Source organism: Aulonocara sp. 'chitande type north' Nkhata Bay, linkage group LG12, assembly GCF_057382095.1.
Source record: "Aulonocara sp. 'chitande type north' Nkhata Bay isolate Kocher_YH1m ecotype deep benthic linkage group LG12, A_spYH_male_GT1.1, whole genome shotgun sequence".
NCBI classification, from domain to species: Eukaryota; Metazoa; Chordata; class Actinopteri; order Cichliformes; family Cichlidae; genus Aulonocara; species Aulonocara sp. 'chitande type north' Nkhata Bay.
Window position 1 is genome coordinate 21,597,891 of NC_141355.1, and position 22,387 is coordinate 21,620,277.

A 22,387-nucleotide genomic window follows, 5' to 3' on the forward strand; every position below is an offset into this window, starting at 1 on the left:
GGGAGGCAGGAGATACTGGTATGAAGGCACGAGGCAGCTAATGTGTGAGGTTATTTTCATGCTTATGCACAATAATAAAGACACTCAGCTCGCTGTGCATTACTTTGTGGAAGCCCGTGCAAAATGATTTCCTTCCGTCCTCCCTACGAATGGTACTCCTCATTTTTATTTTTCCTTTTAGCTGAATGTTTGTTACATTCAGCATCAACTGAGTCCCATTGCCTTTAATGCACCTTCACTGTGACAAGAAAAATCGTCTTTGGAACAACATCTTTCAAAATATTGATGAACTTTAGAGTCTTATCTACTCTTACCTTGTAAGCTTCTCTTGGTGGTGTGGCTGCCTTTAAAATGAAGGTAAAACATGTACCTTGACTACCCTGGCATTTACTTCAGAGTCATGTTTTCAATCAAACTCTACCCTAGCATCCCTACAATCCTGCTGTGGTGAGCCATTGTTGATACGGTTAAGAATAGGTGTTTGAAGTTGTACAGCTTTCTTACAGATCATTTGATCACATGAGTAGCTGTAGTGGTGGTAACCCTAGAAAGTATGCTTTATATCAAAATTTAGTATCTCTGTATGTTCATCTTCCAAAGTGTAGATGCTGAATGTATAGCACCTCCATTGCTGCTTGATTTTTTGCATACATTTATCAGAGTTTGTGCTTAGTAAAATACAGACAAGACTATAGTTCTGCTATAGCAGTAACAGTGCAGTTGAAATGATTTCAGTATGGTATAAATCTTTTCTGTTATCTGTTGCAGGATTTTGGGAGTGAAGATGAACGGCGAGTAAATCTGAGGTAAGTTTACTTCAAATTTAGCTTAAGCTTTCTGTGATATGGTACCACACAGGTGTTATCAACTGACTGTCTGCATCTGCCTTTGAGTCATTTAGTAAAACCTGGAATATTGGCAAACAAGGCGCTATCGGTGAATGAGCACACCTGATTGTCAGGGTCATAAAAAGCGTGTGGGTGTGTGTCTGATTAAAGTCTACAGTTCTTAAAAGCCAACTGTAAAAAAACAAAAACCCAAACAAAAAAAACATGCTGTTCCTAGTAGTCTATCATGTAATATGTTGACAATTATGTCTGTTTATTTATCAGCACTTAGACCGATCAACGTGTTCTTGGACTGCGCGCCATTATCTGAGTCACTTGGCGTTCCCACAGCTTTTCTTTTTTGCTGTTTAACAGACCGTGTGTGTGTGTGTGTGTGTGTGTGTGTGTGGCATAGATTGGAAAAAAAAAAAAAAAACTTAACATTTAGGATTTGATCTTTTTACTTATTAAAAACACACAATATCAGCATTTTTTTTTAAAAGTATTTGACTGCAAGCAAATTATTAAGCAGTGTTTAATGAGTGTAGATAAAAGAAAAAAAATGCTTACTGACTCTCTAGTCTGTTCGGATGGATGTGTCAGGTACACTCAGTAGCCACTTTGTTAGTTGCCAGTACCAGGTTGGAGAACTGTCTTAATTCTACGTGGCACAGATTCAGCAAGGTGCTGAAAACATTCCTCAGAGACTTTGGTCCACGCTGGTATCATCACACAGTTGATGATGATTTGTTGGCACAGTCATGACGTGAATTTCCTGTTCCACCACATCTCAAAGGTGCTCAGTTGGATTAAGATCTAGTGACACTGTAAGCCATTTGAGCACGGTGAACTCATTGTCATTTTAAAGAAACCAGTTTGAGACTTTTTGAGCTTCATGACATGGTGTGTTATTCTGATGTAAGCAGCCATCAGAAGATGGGAACAGTGTGGTCACAAAGGGATGGACATGGTCAGCATCCATACTCAGGTAGGCTGTGGCATTTAAACAATGCTCAGTGGACTAAGGAGACCAAAGTGCTTAAAGATTGCACTACCAAAATTGAGGTCTAATTTTGGTGAGCCTGTAGATTCAGTTTCCTGTTCTTAGCTGCCAGAAATGGCATCTGGTGTAGTCGTCTGCTGCTGTTGCTTATCTGCTTCAACGTTCAACGTGTTGTGCATTTGGAGATGTTCTTCTACATACTTTGGTTGCAGCAAGCGCTTTTTTTTAGTTGCTCTTCTTTTCTGTTGTATCAAAGCAGACTTGCCATTCTACTCTGGCATAAACAAGGAATTTTTGCTCAGACAGCTGTCGCTCACTGGTAAACCCTAAAGATGGCTGCGTGGGAAAATCCCAGTAGATCAGCAGTTTCTGAAATACTCTGACCAGCCTGCTTTCTTTCCATTTTGATGCTCAGTTTAAACTTTTACAGGTCATAGTAACTATGTCAGGTGTATCTAATAATGCATCATATATATTATGTGTTTATATTATGTAGGAATATGAGAAATCTGACATGACTATAATGTACAGCAGCCATAATTGTTGTAATCTGTTCTTTTCAGTCTGAAGTGGGTTTCCCTTTGTGTTCCTGATCTTATAACAAGAACAAGAGTGCATTTTTAGAACAGTCAATGATTTCAAGAAACCACTTGGCTCTAGTAACTTGTGTTTTGAGCATTCAAATTTGTGAATACTCCCAAGCTGAATATGTTTGGTTTGTTATCTTTGGATAAGGGATTTATGCATTACAAGTTCTATGACTCAGCTGTGTTCAGTAATAAACTCAGTTTTCTTCCAAAAGTTTCTTCTGAGTCCCTGGGGCAGCTTGAGAGAGAGAAAGAGGTGTGTTTTTTCAAAATAGAGTAATTGTCCCTTTATCGTGTGTTATTTTATTCTTTTTGTAACATTAATGCAAATGCACTGTTTTAGGCTCTTTGAGTTTATGTTGATGTAGATGTGTAAATATTTTTGACAGAGAAAACATGAAGCAATTTTTAAAAAAAGTTTTCTTCCAATAACTGTGCAAGATGTGAAGGTTTAAAACATTAAATGCAATGACTGTAACCGCTGTATTTTGAAAAATGAACTCTGCCAAACTGAATCTCAAAGTACAGGCAGACTTTTTATTTCACAACAAATCAATACAATAACTTTTGTAACAGCTTAGTCCCATGTACAAAATAAACTTGTCAAGACGGTGAAACAGAGAAAGCCGGTCTTTGTGTGTCACTAATATTGACAGATTTCTCTTTTCTCCTGTTGAAAGTTCTTTGTTCTCATAAACTTGATTCCCTGATTTCTTATTATTCACTTTGGATGATGTGTGCACATTCATCATTTTAAGAGCTTCGTTTCTTTTGGAGTTATGCAATCTTCTGTGCTGTGTCCCCAAGCAATGCATGTGTGAGGGAATGATCTATGTGTGATGCGAGTGCTGGCATGCCTCAAGATTTCTTTCATTTTTTGAGGAGTCTGTAAGATAACATTCTGTGGTTAAAATGCCAGTAAATTCATGTTTATAGTAAGGTGTAATAAGTTGTCTTTTACTTGACAGGCACTGCTTATCTTCTGTGGTAGATATGTAGTTGCATCTGTTAATTGACAGCTGTGCATCTGCCAACTGGGAGTATTTGTGCTCGCTGTTCCTGGCCCACCTCGATAATGATGACGAATTGGAGGGGTTGATTTGGGCCAACATAAACATCATGCAGGTGTCTATGGCGCTAAACCAAGGAATGATTTCATTTTACCACCTTGTACACAGCAGAGGTGGGCAAGACACAGAATCGGACAAAAATGTGTGTTAATGTGTGCGTTAGAGAAAGAAAGCACAGCACAGATAGTGAGATGAAGGACTGGTAGATGAGGTTGTCCACAGGCACTATTATACTTGTACTTTTATTGTCCAGAAAGTAAATACTTTTACTCTTTTTTTTTTTTTTTTTTTTGGCAGAACAAACTACAGTAGAATCACCAGATCCGGGTCTATTTTTCTCTGTAACACGATGACGTTATTTGTTTCCTGTTCAGGTCCTTCAAAACTCCACAGATACTTGAGGTCTGTTCCTCCATGTCTGGCCCCTCCCTCTCTTTACTGCTTTCAGTGGTGTCAGTGAGAAAAATGCCAGCATTATGCAACTGACAGCCCCGAGAGGAGGCTTTTTTCCCCTTATTGTGCTGCTGTGTGCAAAACACTCTAAGACCGTGGATAAACCCGCCTGGTTACAGCCTCTGTGTAGCCTCTTTGTGAGTGCTCAGTCTAGTCCAGAGTACCTTTCTAACATAGCAGCTCACCTGGTGACTCAGAGCAGTGCTTTAGCAGACATCTGGTCCTGCTTGGCCCCATTCAGGTCCACCTGGACACTTTTACAGGAACAGCCTACACCTTAATTAAATGACATGCCTTTATTCCTACCTGTTGCTTCTAAAGCTTGACCTTAAATGCAGAATAAGTTCCTATGTTCAGGTCTACGCTTCTGTTTCCTGCACCTGGCACATCAAGCTGTTTAGGGTTTCACCTGGACTGCCACAGAGCAGTTTGTAGAGTACGGCACCTGCTAGTAACCACGGGTGTTACAGACGATGTCCCATTGTTGAGGAGAAAAGGAGGGCTATCTTGTTATCCGTGTCGCAGAGCTATTGTTAGTGTCTGTTAGCCAATCTTCTCAGATTAACACAGTAGTGCCGCTTCATTGTAAATGTGTGGGGGGTTAAATGCTTGGTGAGAAAGAGAAAGTGCAAAGGAAAGTTATAGCCTAGGCTACCATGTGGCTGCACGTTTCACCAATTGTTGTGAACTATAATGGCCTCATTGTATTTAATTTCAGTTCCATATTTTCCTTCTTTACCTGCATTTAAAAGCAATAGTCCTTGCTGACATATTAGACATAGAAGATATGCTTGTTTTCACCTCTTGTAATCTCCAACAATATAACACAATGTTGTTTGTTTGTGGTTCATGTGAATGAGTGAGAACCAGCACTGGCCACTTTAAGGAAAGAGCCAAGATAATCCCTCCCTTATAAGCCTGCGTATAATGAGATTTAGGAGTTTTGGGACGTTGCCAGTTCTTACTGTCCTATCCAGCCATGCTTGGCCCATGTGTCAAGCAGCCTGGAGGAACTACCTTGGATTCTGTTGACCTATAATGTGGCATGGAGACATCCCATTAGGGAGTTTCAAGCCAAAATTCCTCAGTCTGCTTTTTTGTCTTTCAAGTGGTTTTGCTTTTCCCCTGCTTTTCCGTCGTTTTGCAGACATGTTTTTAGCAACACAACATCCTGGAGATAAATGTTCTGCATTAGCTAAGGAAGAAACCACCTCTCTTTAACTTTGTCATTCTCAGCTGACACAGATTTCATACTGGAGATCTGCACTTTGAGTGATACTGGAATATCTTAATCGTAACAGAGCTCAGTGTAACACTGCAAAAGTGTGTGATAGAGACAGGACAGACTGGGAGACGAGGGAGACTGGCTGTGTGAGCCTGAGGCAACGGGTGGAGGCTGCACTATGTCCCTGCAGGAAGAAGGCTGACTTGCACAAAGAGACGCTCACATGAGGGAGGAGGAGGAGGTGAAACGGAGGGAGTGGCATCTGAACAGGCGGCACTTCTCTACTGAGCAGCGCAGATGAGTACAGGCTGTCAGTCAGTCTGTCACTCAAGAGTGCTGTAGCCACCATTCTTCTCTTGCTTTGCTCCTTCGCTGTTTCTGGAGGCTGACCAAGAGGGGTTACCTCGTGCAGGAGACGCGTGTGTCTGGTTCGGGTTAACAGGATGTATCTGGTTGTAGAAGCCATTGAGGAGGCCATGATGAAGATGCTACCTTATTTTGTGAAGAATGCAGTGTTGACCCAGAGTGAGATAAACCGCATGTAAGTTAAGTTTAACTTCTAAATGGGATTTAAACAGCTAAGAATGAAATCCTTCACTGATATGATAGTGGTTAGATTTTTAAACAACTTGGTATATTCTAACTTTTAATAAAATCTGTCAGTATAAGTTGTTGAAGATTGGCTGGATTCTATTCTAACAGATGCCATGGTGTCTTTTCAGGTCAACAGACTAAGTTGGTTTTAGGACTTTTCCTGCTGATATGAGATAATGAACATCAGTTAAAAGGAGTTATGCGATTCCAAAATCTTGGATTCACCATCATTCTGTTAGTAGCTGTGCTCTTGTGACTTTTTCACTGTGATCTTTTCACTATGATGTAAATAAGGTATGGGTACAGCACTCCACATTCTAGCTGAATCATTTTGGCTATCTGGCGAGCTTTTCTTTCATAGTCATTTGTTGTTTTTGTTTTGCTTTGATACCAGATGTATTTTTAGCCATAGTGTTTGTGGAGAAGCTGATAGCAGGGTGCTGCAGGGTAAGAGACAGTAGGTTCAATTAGGATGTCTGAGTGTGATCGTGAAGCTGCGGGACAGCTCTTGATTTTACACGAGGACAAGTTTCACAGATTCTCAAATTTCACCAGAGTGCACTTTTGGTTTTTGGTTTTTTTGCTAGAAGTTATCTAGTATCACAGGTTAAGATCAGTGAACTTACAGTTGGATTACAACTTTTGTGCAAATTGCTGAGCAATAATGGGGCTGTTGCTCTGCTCTTGCTCTTGGTATTGCCACTTTTGGCACATATAGTCGTTCCCTGACAGACCTTCCTGACAGCGTAATAAATCCCAAGCAGAGAACACAGTGAAACAAAAATCCTCCAAAGTGAGACAAAAAGCTCTTGTTGAGAGGTGTCCGCCCCCATACTTTGTCACTGAAACTTTTTTGCTGTGCTGCTGGGGGCGGCCGGAGTTTATTGTGAGGTGTACAAAACGAAATCCTTTGTTCCCACAAAATCATCTGTTTTGAGCCAGGCTTGCTCTTGTGTATGTGGGTTGTGAAAGTATGATCAGAGAGGGCTGTTTGGGAGAGGAATTCCAGAGCTGGATATAAAAATGTGCAGTAGTTGATTTAATTCAGATGAGGACATTTATGATAATAATTCATATTTGAGTTTTTCCTCTGAGGCAACCTTAGGAGCCACTGCAGTAATCGGCAGTTTCCCCTGGAAGTGTGATTTCATCTCAATTCTTTTCATTAAACTTCTGCAAACTTGAGAAGCAAAATATTTTTTCTTTTCTTTCATAATCATAAACTGATGCCAGTGTTGCTTTCTAAGCTCACACAACTTGAAAACCGTGATTTCCTGACGACCGTATTTGCAGGCAGGCACTTCTTTAGTACATGTTAGGATTTTGTTTTTTCAAAGATGTCCTGGTTTGCCAGAGTGCACACACAGAATATGTGATGCGTGTGTTCCACGCAGCTGCCAGGTACTGTAGATTTATGAATGCGTTGACATTGTTTTTCAGTGAAATGGAATGATTGAATTCAGCCCGGAGGAAACACCTCACTTATTTATTTATTTTTGCGCCTTCATACTTGTGTCGTCTGTTGACACGTCTTAAGCCTAACCTGAAAAACTCATGGATTTTTACAAGCAGGTGTGACGTAGTAATTGCTGCTTTTCGGTCTTTGTGGAGGTTAAGCGCCGCAAACAGCTGCAGTTTGGTCAGTTATTTGGGCCTGTGCTGCATTATACCAAGACAGTGGAGTCCTGACAGGTTAAATCTGAGTGCAGCAGAAAAAAGACAGATAAGCATTCAGGATCAAAGCTTGATTCATGGCGGCTGCAGACCTGACGTCTGGGCCTGTAACATGGCAGCTGGGCTTTTCCACTCAGCTGTTGAGGTAATTCGCCCTCAGCAGACAACCAGGATTTATTGTCATCTCGTTGGATGTTTCCAACTGAACAGAAGCATCCTGTTGTTAAAAAAAATAAAATAAAATAAAAATTCATTTGTCTCGTGTCCCACTGTTTGGTTGAGTTTTCCAAAGAGCAACCTGAGCTGTTGCTCTGCTGAGTTGTGGTTTACACACAGTGTGTCTTTTCTAAAGATGTGTAACCCCTGACTTTCCTCTCATTTGTTTGCAGCCTGAGTGAGAGCTTCTTCATGGTGAAGGGTGCTGCTCTCTTTCTGCAGCAGGGAAGCAGTCACCAGGGCCAGAAAGCACATCCTCATCACAAACATGCAGGTGAGACACTACAATACCCACGTCATTCACCCAAACTGAACTCATGAGCTTGTGAATCTCTTCATTAGACTTCTCATCCAGGTTAGCTGGTAAACTTCCTAACACTGCAGCAGATGTTTGCGGCTGAGGTGTGGAGAATGGAGGCTGCCTCGTTGATAAGCATGTTCCAGACGTGTAGCTTAGGCAGATTAGTGCTTAAATCCAGCGTATGTTAGCACTGTGGACAAAACTTCTGCTGACGATTAAAGGAGGGCCTTATCATTTGAACTACTTTGCTTGTGTTAACTTTACCTAGTAACTATAAACAGTTGTACTCAGAGTTCCCTTTTGTGACTTTGTTTGGTAGTTTTTCATCATTTTAGCTCAAGCAAGATAAACAAAATTATTCAAGTTTAATTTTTTATGTGAAACCGAGTTTGTGGTTCTTTGTGTAAATTAATGCCACAATACCATTATATTGCAATAGAATACTGGAATTTGGATATTGTAGAAATAGAACCATTATACAAATTGTTTTAAGTCTCTCATTTATGGTTACACTCCTGTGAGGCCTGTTTGAACTTAAACTAGTGATTTATCTGTAATTGATTTTCTATTGATTAAAGTCAGAGGTTTCGTTACAAGTTGAACTGAACTTGCATGTATCTTTAATCACTTTTGAAAGACACAATTATAGCTTTAAAGACATAAGGCTTACGAGTCAGTCCAATGACATTATGGGTCTTTAACACTAGCCAACAGTTGAAGCACTGCCAAGTCACTTGGCAAGTGCTGGCTGCGGCTGGCAGCTTGGTCTATGCTGCCAGCCACTTTGTCAGGTAACCCACATATTTGAAGGTCCTACTTTGTCCTCAAACACATTTTACTATGGAAATACTTGTGTAATTTCCCAGTAACTCTGGCCTTTAAGAAACGAAAAGTGCAGAACAGTGAGAGGGATTCATGCAAAACGTGCATGAGAAGAATAACTGCTCTGTGGGAATAAAATATTTTGGTCTCATCAACCAGTTTTGTGGAAATAACCATGACATTAAAAATACAATGCTCTGCAATCTGGGAGTCAATATTTATGTGGCTGTGACGTGTTTGACTTTACATATGAGTGAGCTGTTTGGTTGTTGTTGTTAACTTCTCTCCAGGCTCAGTGGTTTAAGTGAAGACTTTAAGTTGAACTAGTTTAAACGAGACTAACAAAACAATGCATTTATGTGTTGAGTATGACTGGTAACTTGCAGCTGTTAGTGTTAGGAACTCACTTGACTTTGATCCACAGCATGTGAATAGTTTTCTGAGGATTTATTTCTAACAGCTATGAAGAAGGAACCCAAAGCATAAACAGGGTCTGTCAAATAAATTCAGAGTAATGTTTTAGTACTGAAAGCAATAACTTGGTGGAGGAGCTTTAGAATACCTTCAATATAGTGTTGATCCTCCTCTTTTTTTTTATTTGTAGGTTTTAAATATAATGTATATAGTTTAAGCCTGGCCCAAAAATCAGAGCAGAGAAATGACATGACACTGCCAGAAAGAGTCTTTTACCTTGTCTCATGCCAGTATCTGTAAGTTAAACCAGTCAGGATGTCAGTTTGTTTCTCCTGACCTGTTGTGACATATTTCAAAATAGCTGGCTCTCTATCAACTGCTGGTTCACGCCCTGTTTTATTATCCAGCTCCACTGACATGTCTTGGCAGATAGATCACTCAGTGATATAAAAGGAGCCAAGACAAGTTCTTGAGTTGTTGTGGTTAGATAAATTTGTGCATGCAATTTCATTGTCAGTTCACGTTTTGTCAGCTGATAAGAATCACTGAGCAGGTGATCTGTTCGTTTTTCCAGGAGCAGGTATTAGTTTTGGCCTTGATGTTCAACACTAGGGAGCAGCCTAATTTCACTTACCTTCAGTATCCTGCAGCAGTGCATTTAATAAGCCACTGTGCTTGCTTTTTATTCTCCTTAATTCTCCTTATTGTTTTCAAACTACAAATGTGTGTATGCTGATGAAAATTTATAATAACTGTCACCACCTCAACAGGTGACTTACCTCAACACCTGCAGGTGATGATAAACATTCTTCGATCAGAGGACAGAATCAAACTGGTAAGAGACAGCTTAAATCTGTTCATACATCTAGATGGAAATATGCACACACACACACACACACACACACAGTGAGACCAGTGACTAACAAACCCTCCAGAATGCATTTTATTGTGTAATCAGATGCTTATTTGCTCACTGTAATTATTAGCTCACAAGGGCAGGTTTGAACATACTCAGGAGAGCATTACAACATGTTTCCATAGCATAGGGGTGTATGTGTTACCCACTTTATGTTTACCACCTATGTGCCCGCACACATCCTGAGCACTCAGCTACCCTGTTGCATCAAGCGTGCGACACTTTGTTGGACAGAAAAGCAGTTTACCAGAATTTTCTTGCTTCTCCTGTGCATTAGCTTTTCTGCCTGTGTGAAGGCAGTTAACACAATGTTTACATTTTAATTATTATATAAATACTTAAATTAGTGTTTTGAAATTTTATAACCTGGATGAAACACTTTGAATTCCACTGTTTGTGTCTTGTGCAGGCGGTACGGCTGGAGAGTGCATGGTCAGATCGTGTGCGGTACATGGTGGTGGTGTACACCAGTGGGCGACAAGACACAGAGGAGAACATCCTTCTGGGAATCGACTTCACCAACAAAGACTGGTAAAATATGTAGAGTTTAATATTCTTAAAGGCTAAGCTCCATTAAAGATTTGATATTTTTATTGACTTTGTGTTTATTCTGAACAAGACAGATGAAATACTTTATACAATATGTACTTGTGAATGTAGATAGCACTCACCTGCACCACTCTGACTGAAGCTTAAAATATGTCCTTGTTTCTAGCCACACACAAGCTCAAACCTTTGTACCTTAAAACAGTTGACATTTAAATGTTACCATTTCTCTGTTGGAGGTATGGAGTTACCTGTGAAGCTAGTAGTTTTAAACAAAATACAAATTTCTTGTAACAACTGAATTAAAAGTCCATGTAAACATTGTTCTTTCATTCCCCCTTTTTGCCTTTTTTATTCTACTTTTCCAGTAAAAGCTGCTCGATAGGCATGGTGCTACCTCTGTGGAGCGATACAAAGATCCACTTGGATGGAGATGGGTGAGTTTGGTTTTTTTTTTTTTTTTTTTTTAAATTCTTTCTTTATGACCCTTGTTTTAAGGACAGAGGCCACAGCTGGAGCATTATCGTGCTGCTTTTTTTTTTTTTTTTTTTTTTTTTTTTGCATCCATCCCTGACACTTTAGATGAACACATAGTAACCATCTGTTTTATTTGCTCCTCAGGGGTTTTACTGTGAACACGGCAGGTCGGACTCATGTCTTCAAACCCGTGTCAGTGCAGGCTATGTGGTGAGTAATGATCAACCCCTGGAGTCACAGTGGCTGGCTGCTACAGTTGACTTTCATGGCACACAACAATAAATCCCCTAATAGACAGACTGCTGCAATGGTGCAGGCTGAGGCAGTGCTCAATATGCCACCTACTGGCATAAAGACATATGTGCACAAAAGTGCACAAGGCCAAACTGTAAACAACACAATCATGTGATTTTATTTTATTATTATTTTTTTCATCATTAAAGAGAATCAAACTATCAATTCTTTATTTTCCTATTCAACAACCATCTAGGTCAGCCCTGCAGGTTCTGCACAAAGCATGCGAGGTTTCACGCAGGTATAACTATTTCCCTGGAGGAATGGCTCTTACCTGGATGGGCTACTATGAGAGCTGCATTGCTTCAGACCAGAGCTGCATCAACGAGTGGAACGCCATGAAGGACTTGGAGACCACACGACCAGACTCACCCACCATGTTTGTCGACAAGTCAGTAAACACGGTCCAACTTAAATTTTGTTGAAATGGGTTCAGATTCTTTTGGAGCAGCTGTCTTTAACAAGTGCTGAGAGTTTCATGAGACATCATCTTTTGCAGGCCTTCAGAGAGAGAGAGGACAGAGTGCCTTATTAAAGCAAAACTCAGAAGCATCATGACGTGCCAGGACCTTGAGAACGTCACCTCCAAACAGGTTTAAAAAAAAAAAAAAAAAAGTCATTTACTTTCCATTTCATGTGGTTTAGTTTTGAAAGGCTTCCTTTAAATTTTATTCTTTAAAGATTTATCATTATTTATGGAAATACTTGGGCACGCCTGTGCAAATTTCTTGCTTTGGAAGTGAAAAGAACTACTAAGCAAACACCTAAACATGCATCCTACTTTTTTCTCATTAACTTAAATTATAGCATTTGGCTATCCTACCAAGTTAGTTGTTACTAACCCCTCTTTACACCATTTATCTTTTCTATTCTTGATTTAGGATTTTATTCACTTTTTACCATATAGCATAAAGTCTCCCTGCAGAGTTTCTGTTTAGGAAACTCTGAATGCCACTCCATACACTTTGTGCTTGTTGAGCTCTAGATTGGATTTGTTTTTTACTTAAATTTGGTCACTGTAGTCTCTTCATCAAGAAACGGATACAGTGAATTGGGCTTACCCAAGCGCAATGCTTTAGTCTTCTGTGATGAGGTTGCAGGTAGGATTTCCTTTTTAGATGTAGATCCTGTTTCTGCATCAATGCTGCAGAGTGGAGAGGTGCAGTGCCACTTGTGTCAGCTAAACCTTCCTGCAGCTCCTTTGCAGTTATATGAAGGTCAATATTCTGCTTAGGTTTCACCCAGCAGATGGGCAGTTGTATCTGAAAGTATTAATAGTCTTTAAGATGTTGTCAATACCTCCATGTTATTGCTTTAACTGCCATTTCTTAATGTCAATTTTTGACTGTCTAGCTTGCAAGATAAAAGATTTTTGAATAGCCCCTGTCCTTTGTTTTGGTAGGTCACTTGATGAAATAAAAATCAATGGACTAACTTGTTAAAAGAGATCACTTAAATGTGTGTTTATTGCCCTTCACACATAAGTCATGCTGTGTTGTTTTTTTTGTTGTTTTTTTTGTTCAGATCCGTACAGAGTTGGAGCAACACATGAACTGCAACCTTAAGGAATACAAAGAGTTCATTGATAATGAGATGCTGTTGATCCTGGGTCAGATGGACAAAGCCACCCTCATCTTTGACCATGTCTACCTGGTGGGAAAACTAATGCTGTCTCTTACATTGACAGAAACATTTGCTACATCTGTTGTTTCCTGCGAGTAGCTGAGATAAAATGATTCCTTTTCTGTTCTACCCCAAAGGAACATTAGTGTTAAAGTAATCTTGCCTTTAAAATCATTGTTTTGGAGAAAGAACAGTCTCCCGAAGATTTGAAAATATACCCAGTCTAAACATTATTTTCTCTCATTTTGTTTTTTAGGGCTCTGAATGGAATGCATCTAATTTGGAGGAGCTGCAAGAGTCAGGGTGATTTATTTTAGATAATAGAGAAGCTCAGATATCCACATAAAAAAACATATTTTCATTATGATTTGAGCAAGAAAGAATGCTGTTGATGAGTTCATGTTATCTTTCCTCCCCAGGGTGGCCTATATACTCAATGTAACCCGAGAAATAGACAACTTCTTTCCAGGCACATTCAGTTATCACAACATACGCGTCTACGATGAAGAGGCCACCGACCTGCTTGCTCACTGGAACGACACATATAACTTCATTGTTAAAGCAAAGTGAGTCCTGAGTGGAACAGAAAACATGTCGATGTTATAACTATCTGTATGTCATCATCACTAGAGACTTACTGTCAACAAAGCTAGTATTTTAGTGAAGTAACACATTAGTACATATAAATATACAGCTGAGGTCATAAATGACCCCACTTGGTAACTTCAAGGTTGTAGTACATACACTTACTCATTCATTAGGCACACCTTGCTAATACTAGGTCAGACCCCCTTTTGCAGTCAGAACTGCCTAAAATTCTTTATGCCGTAAATTCAACAAGGAAACATTCCTCAGAGATTTTGGTCCATATTGACATGATAGCAGCACGCAGCAGATGATGCGAATCCCCTGTTCCACCACAGCCCAAAGGTGCTCTCTTGGATTATCCTGCTGGAAGCAGCTGTCATAAGATGGCCCCACTGTTTTATGTAATACTCAGGTAGGCTGTGGAGTTTAGTGTTCGGCTGGTAGCAAATATCCTTCATACTATTGCACCACCACCACAAGCCTGTCTGGCACAAACAACCATGCCACGTTCACTTAAACTGCCTTTCTCCCCAATTCTGATGCTCAGTTTAAACTTCAGCAGGTTGTCATGACCGTGTCTAAATGACTAAAAGCCATTGAGGTGTTCCCATGTGATTGAATGTTTAGATATTTGTGTTAAAAAGAAGTTGAACAGGTTTAGTTCACAATCTGTTATGTAGCAGAAAAACAGAATTCCAGCTTAACTTCCTGCTTTAGGGATCATATTTTCTGACAACACTTGAACCAGCCAGGCAGGTTCTTGAAGTGCTGATTAACACAAAATTTGCTTTGATAAAGTTCACACAGTGGGGAAATAAAGGGATCCACCAGTTTAAGTGTTGGGGAGGTGCTCAAGTCCATAAGCTGAGGCCACAAGTGGAAAAAGAGAGATTTTGGGAGTGAGAGAAGGAGCAGCAAGGAGAGAACAAAGTAAACAATTGAGAAAACAAACCTCACATGATTATTTTATCACGTGTGTGTTCCAAAATATTGCTTAATAAGTGTAAAACCGTTTCAGCATTTTCTGGTTTACTTTGATCATCCCTTTCACAAAACAGCTGAATCGAGTAATAGAATGAGTCTGGTTTACTTATTAAGAAAATTAGTCCTCAGATGCCCCTCTTGTTTTTAATCTACTATCCAACCTCAACAGTTTTTCAGATGAGACGAAGGCAAATGTGGAACAGGAAAGTTTGTAGTTTATTTGGTTATTTTCATTGCTAATTGATGTTTATGTGTGTTTTATAAAAATGTGCATGTATTCCTTCCCACAGAAAGAACCGCTCCAAGTGTCTCGTTCACTGCAAGATGGGTGTCAGTCGGTCTGCCTCCACCGTCATCGCTTATGCCATGAAGGAGTACGGCTGGTCGCTAGAGAAAGCTTATAACTTTGTCAAGCAAAAGAGGAGCATCACGCGACCCAACCCAGCTTTCATGAGACAGCTGGCAGAATACGAAGGCATCTTGGATGCCAGGTATAATCCCTCGATTGATCTATGCATAAATTGTAGGTGAACTCTTTAAGCTTTTTTAAACTTGTGTTTGGTCTCTCTCTGTTTTCAGTAAACAACGGCACAACAAGCTCTGGCATCCAGACGGAGACTGTGAGATGGCCGAGGGACAGCAGGGAATGGCTCAGTGCTGCAGAGGAGAGGAGGGAGGCATCCTGACTCCAGATCCAGGAATGTCTCCCTGCTGTGAGGAAGCACTATCTGATAAAGGTGCAGCGTGCCCCTCCCCATGCAGGACTGTTCCCCTGGAGAACGACCCAGCCTACAACAACTATTACTTCCGCCGTCTCTCTGACTCTGCGCTGGACAGTGAACCATCAACACCTGTGCGCGGCCCTCCCCTTCTCGGCATGGAGAAGGTCTTTATAGAAATTGAGGATGTGGAAAGGGATGCTCTGCTGGATGACGAGGCCTTTGATGGCCGTGAGGGCTTGCCGCTCCCCCACTTTGGGCCGACGGCAGAGGGGACTGCGGCCCAGACCTGCAGTCGCGGTCCGGAGCCCCTTGAGGAGCTGCGTCTGAGGCTGGAATTCAGCACAGTGGAGGAGGAGGAGGAGGAGGACGTGCAAAAGGAGGAGGCAGAGATGGAGGTATTAATGCAGCCAGATGATGAAGGCGGTGGTGAAACGCAAGATGTCGAAGTAGAGGGTAATGGGATGGACCTGGCAAGTCTCAATGAAAATTCCAACAATAACAACCATTTCAGCACTCCATGCAACTACAATGTAAGTTTGAAAATTGAAGTTTAGCCCATATTTCAGACTGAAAATGCTAAATATTTGCATAAATAACTGTTGATTGTTGCATTTGTTTTTCTGCGCCGTCTTTATTTAGAAAAAAGCTTCCTCCATCCTTCTTCCAGCCGATGCTTCTACGCCACTGCCTTGGTGTGATCAGACCAAGTCTTATCTGAAACGAGATTCTCCAAACTTGGCTTCTAAGCGTTGCCTTAACCTGACTCCTCCCGAAGTCCCAAGTGCTTCATTCCTACAGTCCCATACCTCATCTGAAGGCCTCAGATCCTCAGTGGGACTGCGGTGCCCCTGTGGGCCTCTGTGTGACTGTGCCAACTGTGCTGCCTCCCCAACCAAGGCTCCACTTGAAAGAGAGGAACGGCTTGGAGAATCACTGCAGTTAGTAGAGCCTGAGCATAATGGGGAGTTCTCTGAAGTAAAGACTGAGCTTGATGAGAGTCAGTCTGCTAGTGCCTCAGAGGCTCTCCCTGAGCTGATGAAAATCGATTCTGAGGACGACAAGCCTGCAGTGGCTTGCTACCTTGGCCAACAACAGGAGACCCTTTTACAGCTGCGACAATCTGGGTTGGTCCGCCGCCGTGCAGAGAGACTAGAGAGACTTGCGGGTTTATCTCAGGAAAGCCTGAACTCTCTGAAGCCTTTGCACGGATGCCAAATGTCCCAAAAGAGTCCCTTTCACACTGAGGAGGACGAGGAGTTCTCCAGCGACTTCGCTAAATCTTCAACGCCATGCCAAGTGCGGTTAGAGCCACTGGTCGTGCCACTGACCAATGAAGCCTTGTTGGGGGTGGTGGGGTCTGGGCTGCTTACACCCACCTCCTCGCCTCACGGCTCCACCTTGACACGCAGCTCCAGCAGTGACAGCCTGAGGAGCGTGAGGGGGAAGCCTGGCCTCGTACGCCAGAGGGCACAGGAGATCGAGACCCGCATGCGGCTAGCAGGCCTTACTGTGCCCTCGAGGCTGAAGCGGTCCAACTCGCTGGCCAAGTTGGGCAGCCTCAACCTGTCCTCCGAGGACCTGTGTTCAGTCTGCTCCTCAGATGCAGGAACACTCCTGCTCCTCTCACTGTCGCCAGAGCCAGACCCCAGCTTGGACTGGGACTCCCCGACCACCTCTGCGCTATCCCGGCCCCGCAAGGACTTGCACACTCCAGAGAGGGCACGACCAGGTGAACCTAGAAGCTGACAAATCAAGTGGAGGCTGTATACGGTCCACTCATCCCCTCTTCTGTCACCCTGCGGGGCTGAAGAAGGTTGTACAGATTCTGGAAACGGGAAAGGGTCGAGTCTGAGAAAATAAAAAGAAAGCCAACTGTTGTTATAAGGAGTGTATGCTCTCCTTTGCCACATTGTTTCTCAAACTGCTGTTCACAGTGATGAAAGTCATATTGCTGTATCTGAGAAGTGTGTAAAGCCATCAGTTCACCTCTAAGTTGTTTGATTTATGGACAAACAAGTGCCTTACCTACGAGACCAGAGGCACAGAGCTGTGTGTTCGTCCGCAGAACGAGACGGTACGGTGATCTGTAACCTTTAATTTGGTGTCCACTGGCACTTATCTTATTTTTATCTGTCGGGTACAAAGTGGTAGCCTACATTGATGAACTTGATTCCCTCAAAGAGCTTCACATAAAGCAAACTGTTGAATAAACATAGTTGTTTACCACACGGTTTATGTTTAAGATGCTAGCGGGTTGTAAAATTAATGGTTACCTCATGTTGTGTTCATGGAGCTTTTGCTCACATGAACGCCAACCAAGAGTTCAAGTCAGTTCAGTTGCTGATGTCTAGTTAAAGTGAGGAAATCAGTTTGGTTTTTAAATCCATTTTAATGCATTTACTATGTGTTAGTCCCTGAGTGAGTGAATGGGATGAGAGTAGAGAGGAGAGGTAACTTTTTGCCAGAGGCACGCTCACTGTTCTCAACAAACAGAAACATTTCTGAGTTTGTTGTTCCTTTGCACTGCTTTTTTATTGAGTGAATACTGGTACACAACAAGCTATCTTCCAAAATAACATTGGAGTAATGTTATTGACCTCATCATTCCCTACAATGTTCACTGTTCTTGGAGAGCGGAGTGTGGAGTCACACTACATGGCTGAAAATCATAAAGCGTGACAGAAACTGGGGATTTATGACAGCTAAAGTTAGCTGAACATTCTTGACAAAACAACAGAAAACATTACAACATTCTTTACCTTAAAATTATTTAAGGGTTGCCAACATTTTTAGCTCACAACATTTTTTTACTTTTTTTTTTTTTTTTCCAATGTGAAAGACCAAAGTGTTTTTGTTTTTTTTGTTTTTTTAAGTTTTTTAATTTTGGCTGTCTTAAATAGGAAATGCCGTTGAAGCTGTATAAAACATGTGAATCATAACGTCAATCACGTACATATTTAAATGCTGTCACATCTGTTTTGCACCTTTTGGGAGAAACAAAAGAGACTCGTTGGAGTCACCGGGCTCATAGCTGTTAAGCTTTTACACTCATATCATTAATGAGTTCTGAAGCTTTTGTCACACTGACGTGACAGCGATCACAGTAGGTTACTTCATGGTTTGGTAACCATTTTCTTTTTATATTTAAGTATGCAGTAATTTTTGTACTGTACATTGCTGTAGTTTGAATGCATATTGCACTTTTTATGTTGGTAAAGATACTGTACTGTATGTGTTAATTATGGAAATAAACATTTCTTTTACATAATTGCTTTTGCTCTTCCCTCTCTGAGCATAATTCTTTCAAAACTGAAGAGTTACTCAGGATTTCGTAAAAGATCCAAATGTTGCAATTCGGGGTCAAATGCCAGAGGGGACCGACAGGAATCACAGTCGTCTCAAAACTGAGCCCCCAACAGTTAAGAACTGGTTCATGAAGATAAAGTAAATGGAAAAATAACATACAACAACAATACAAAATAACACACATGGAAATACAGTCTATAAAGCAAAAATGGAGTTTGAATAATTCTAACCAGCTTTAAAGTTAATACTTGGTATGAACACCTTTCTTATCATACCAAGTCGTCTTTGTGTGAAAAGACTTGTCTATGTGTCTGACATTTTTCATAGATTCAACTAAAGTGGGAACAAATTTGCTGTTTTTGTGACAAGCTGCTAGTAATAAACTGCCAAAAATACAATTGAAAATCATTTTTTCACCAAGTTGTTCTCAAGACCACTTTCAAAACAATACAGCAAAGTGGTTCCTTGGAGGAAAAATATAACATTTTGAGCCATAATATACATGATTATCAGCTATGGTAACCCTGACTGGGTAACTTAATCCAACTTAATTTACAGATTCAAAACAACACGTACCTGTGGAATAAGTTTTTATTCCACGATCTTTTGCATTTAAAAACCAAAATGTTTTTTTTTTCTTTTGTATTTTATTGTTTTGCGATTATTTCCGTTTCCTTGCATTTTTACAACTCATTTTTTCTCTGTCGTGCCCAGTCAGTATCTCTATTTTTTTTTCCATGTTCAAATTACAAACAATGTGGATGGATGGCAAATGGAAAAATAAGTTTTTGAACTTGTAATAAATAAAAGGTTTTAGTCTTTGAAATGTTTTGGTGAACACAAACAGCTAGAATAATCTTCATGAATGTTCGAACTGTCCGGCACAGATATTCAGACATAATAACGAAATACACGAATCCACTGTGATGGAGTGTGCGCCCTGACATTACATCATGATTGTGCCCTCATCTGTACGCTTTGGCAGAGGAAATATTTTCTAACAGCCAGGTTATATAACATCTGGCTTCCCGTCAGTGTTTGCATGACATCAGTGCATGAGTTAACTTACAGACTCCTGTTTCTGCAGGCCTGCGTGACCGTGTGTATGAATGCTGCTCTTGTGCACAGAATAGCGTGTGATGAGGAAGTGAGGTGGCTAAGCTGCAGTTTTATATCGTGTGTGTGTATGTATGTGTGTGAATAAAACCCATTTCTACTTGGACTAGTTTGTCAACGGATGTGAAATGAATGACTAGTCCCCTGATGTAACCTGTTAAACAGTTGTAAACAGGCGCATTAATCTGCTAAAAAAAAAAAGAAGCCTGCTTCGAGTTAAACATCGCGCTAAACTAGTAACAGATTGTTGTTGTTTTTTAGAGATTAGATTCAAAGTGACCTTTATAAACTCAAACACACCGGCTTATAAGAACACTGGCTGCCTGTCTGTCGGCACAGTAGCTTTCAGTAAGCGGCCGGTGGGTGTGGACGGGCCCCTCTTCCCCTTCGTCTGCCGATGAATTCTTGGCTGCAGCACCTCCACTTTTGTTTTATTATCTGAGGACACATCCTGTTTGGGACGTTACTCCAGTAACCAAGCGCAAACAAAAGAAATGGCCAGAGCTGTTTTCAGATAATATCCCACTCCCCTGGGCATACAAATGCTCACGGTTTATCCCAGACACAACATAAAAAAACAACAACCCTGCTTTTCTTAACTGCTGGACAGAGGTGTAAAAAAATGCTAAGCTCGTAACACTTGGGTAAGAGTCCGAGGAAGTTCAGATCCCCCCCCCCCCCCCCCCCCCCACACACACACACACACACACACACACATACATATTTTTTTTAATTTATTTAAATTATAAAAAATGTTAACACAAATAAAAACACGAATCAACTTTTTTTTTATCTAGCAGAAGGAGGGGAATAAAACTAAACTAAACCAAACTCAAGAAATGTATTCGAAAGCAGGAGGAAATAAGCGCACAAGGAAAAGCAATCACCAAATTAAAAGGGGAAGCTGCCATAATTAAGACACGACAAACAGAGGAAGACGCGAGGAAACACAGAAGACACGGACAAAAGGTAAACAATTAAAGAAAAATACATGCAAGGATTTGGAATTAAATCTAAAAGGAAATTGTTTAAAAACCCAACAGCATTACACGTTTAATCTACAGCCTCAATTGGTTGGACTTTAACACAGTTAGCAAACGTAATCACCCTCCAAGTGGGTTGAAGTGAGTAAAATAGCAACAGTCCTGCCTGTGTCCTACAGTAGGCCTGTGTTTCACCCTGATCACACAGATTCATATTGAAGCAAAAACAAACTAAGTCATTTTCTATATTTGCTAGTGGGGCTTGTCTGCCTTGTGTCTTATGTCTTTGTTCTCATCTACTTGTATTTGTCATTTCCACTGAAGCTGTTGTTTTCAAATATACACAAACTGGCCACTTTATTAGTGACACCATGCTAGCACCAGGGTGGCCCCTCCCCCCACAGGTTGTCTTAATTCTACAAAATGCTCGAAACATTTCTCCGAGATTTTGGTGCATATTGACTCTCCTGTTGCATCACATCCCAAAGTGCTCTATTGGATTAAGATCTGGTGACTGTGAAGGCCATGTGAGTACAGTGAACTCACTGTCATGTTTAAGAAGTCAGTTTGAGCTTTGTGACATGACACGTTATCCACTGTGCTCATAAAATAATCGAGGGCTCAGTCTCCTCTTCTTAGTTGGCAGGAGTTACACCTGGTGTGGACTTCCACTGGTTGAAGTTATACTTTGGTTGCAACCAGTGGTTAATTGATTTACCGTGTCCTCTGACATCAACAAGGCATTTTGAACCAGACAACTGAGTTTTTGAAACTCTGGCACCAACAACAATATCACCTCTAAAGTCGCTTAAATCACCTTTCTTCCTGATTCTGATGCTCAGTTCAAACTTCAGCATGTCATGTCTGCAAGTCATGTGATTTGCTGGTTAGATGTTTTCGCTGAACAGGCATACCTAATGAAGTGGCCATTGAATATACATATCCATTGTTGCAATTACACTGTGCTGCTGACTGCCCTCCCCCAGTGATGATTGATGATTTCTGTTTCTGATCGACTATTTCTGTTCTTCATAAACCGTGTGTCCAAACAGTGTTAGAGATATTTAATTTTACATCTCCAAGACAGCAAAAAATAAATCTACAAGTCCAAGCGCCCCCTGATCTTATTAGTCAAATGTGCTGTGACATCACATGGATGTAATATAAGGCTCCTGTTGCTGGTTTATTTGAGGGAGGACCGATCATCACCAAACAACCAACAAAGAGCACTCTGTCAGTCCTGAGCGAGGAGCGATCGACTTGGCTACAGCGTCTAACTGGTAAGTGTCAGCTGCAACATATTCCTGGGCGTAATATTTAATATTACGCCCAGTGTATTTTGGGAGCAGCAAGCTAGGCTTGTTGCTCTCTTGTGCTTATCAAAGCTTAGGGAAACAGTAAGTTGTGTATTTTCCACATGCTGAAACTTTGGTTTGTGCCTCACTGGTTTTGAATTCCTGGATGTCTGAGTATGCTGGAGCAACAGAGCACATGGGGATCAAGTGATGGGCTTTGGGCATTCAGGAGGGATGAGACCGGATAATTCACGAATTGTTGTTAGCATGGATGAAATGCCTTAAGGGAAGGGGTTCCCTACAATGAGTGAGAGAGTAGGTGGAGGATAATCTGTGAATGTGAATTCTACT

At 41.0% G+C, this 22,387-nt stretch overlaps 2 protein-coding genes across 3 annotated transcripts in view; both read left to right on the top strand.

Annotated features, from left to right (window-relative positions):
- ssh1a (slingshot protein phosphatase 1a) overlaps window positions 1-18,604 on the top strand; it is a 20,151-nt gene extending 1,547 nt beyond the window's left edge. Inside the window, exons 2-15 of one of the 2 annotated variants that reach the window (XM_086314279.1) lie at window positions 769-806; window positions 7,823-7,923; window positions 9,957-10,021; window positions 10,512-10,633; window positions 11,017-11,085; window positions 11,270-11,335; window positions 11,616-11,810; window positions 11,919-12,012; window positions 12,944-13,072; window positions 13,299-13,345; window positions 13,462-13,608; window positions 14,905-15,105; window positions 15,194-15,866; window positions 15,976-18,604. In XM_086314279.1, the coding sequence (XP_086170405.1) occupies window positions 769-806; window positions 7,823-7,923; window positions 9,957-10,021; window positions 10,512-10,633; window positions 11,017-11,085; window positions 11,270-11,335; window positions 11,616-11,810; window positions 11,919-12,012; window positions 12,944-13,072; window positions 13,299-13,345; window positions 13,462-13,608; window positions 14,905-15,105; window positions 15,194-15,866; window positions 15,976-17,082 (3,054 nt within the window). In that variant the 3' untranslated portion in view covers window positions 17,083-18,604. Of the gene's footprint in view, window positions 1-768; window positions 807-5,003; window positions 5,707-7,822; window positions 7,924-9,956; window positions 10,022-10,511; window positions 10,634-11,016; window positions 11,086-11,269; window positions 11,336-11,615; window positions 11,811-11,918; window positions 12,013-12,943; window positions 13,073-13,298; window positions 13,346-13,461; window positions 13,609-14,904; window positions 15,106-15,193; window positions 15,867-15,975 lie in introns of those variants that run through there. The other variant, XM_086314280.1, reaches the window with a different exon arrangement.
- A 2,072-nt stretch (window positions 18,605-20,676) lies between these two features.
- LOC147317402 (coronin-1C-A) overlaps window positions 20,677-22,387 on the top strand; it is a 39,539-nt gene continuing 37,828 nt past the window's right edge. The window contains exons 1-2 of the mRNA XM_086314295.1: window positions 20,677-20,727; window positions 21,934-22,021. The gene's annotated coding sequence lies outside the window, so the exon portion shown is untranslated. The remainder of the gene's footprint in view (window positions 20,728-21,933; window positions 22,022-22,387) is intronic.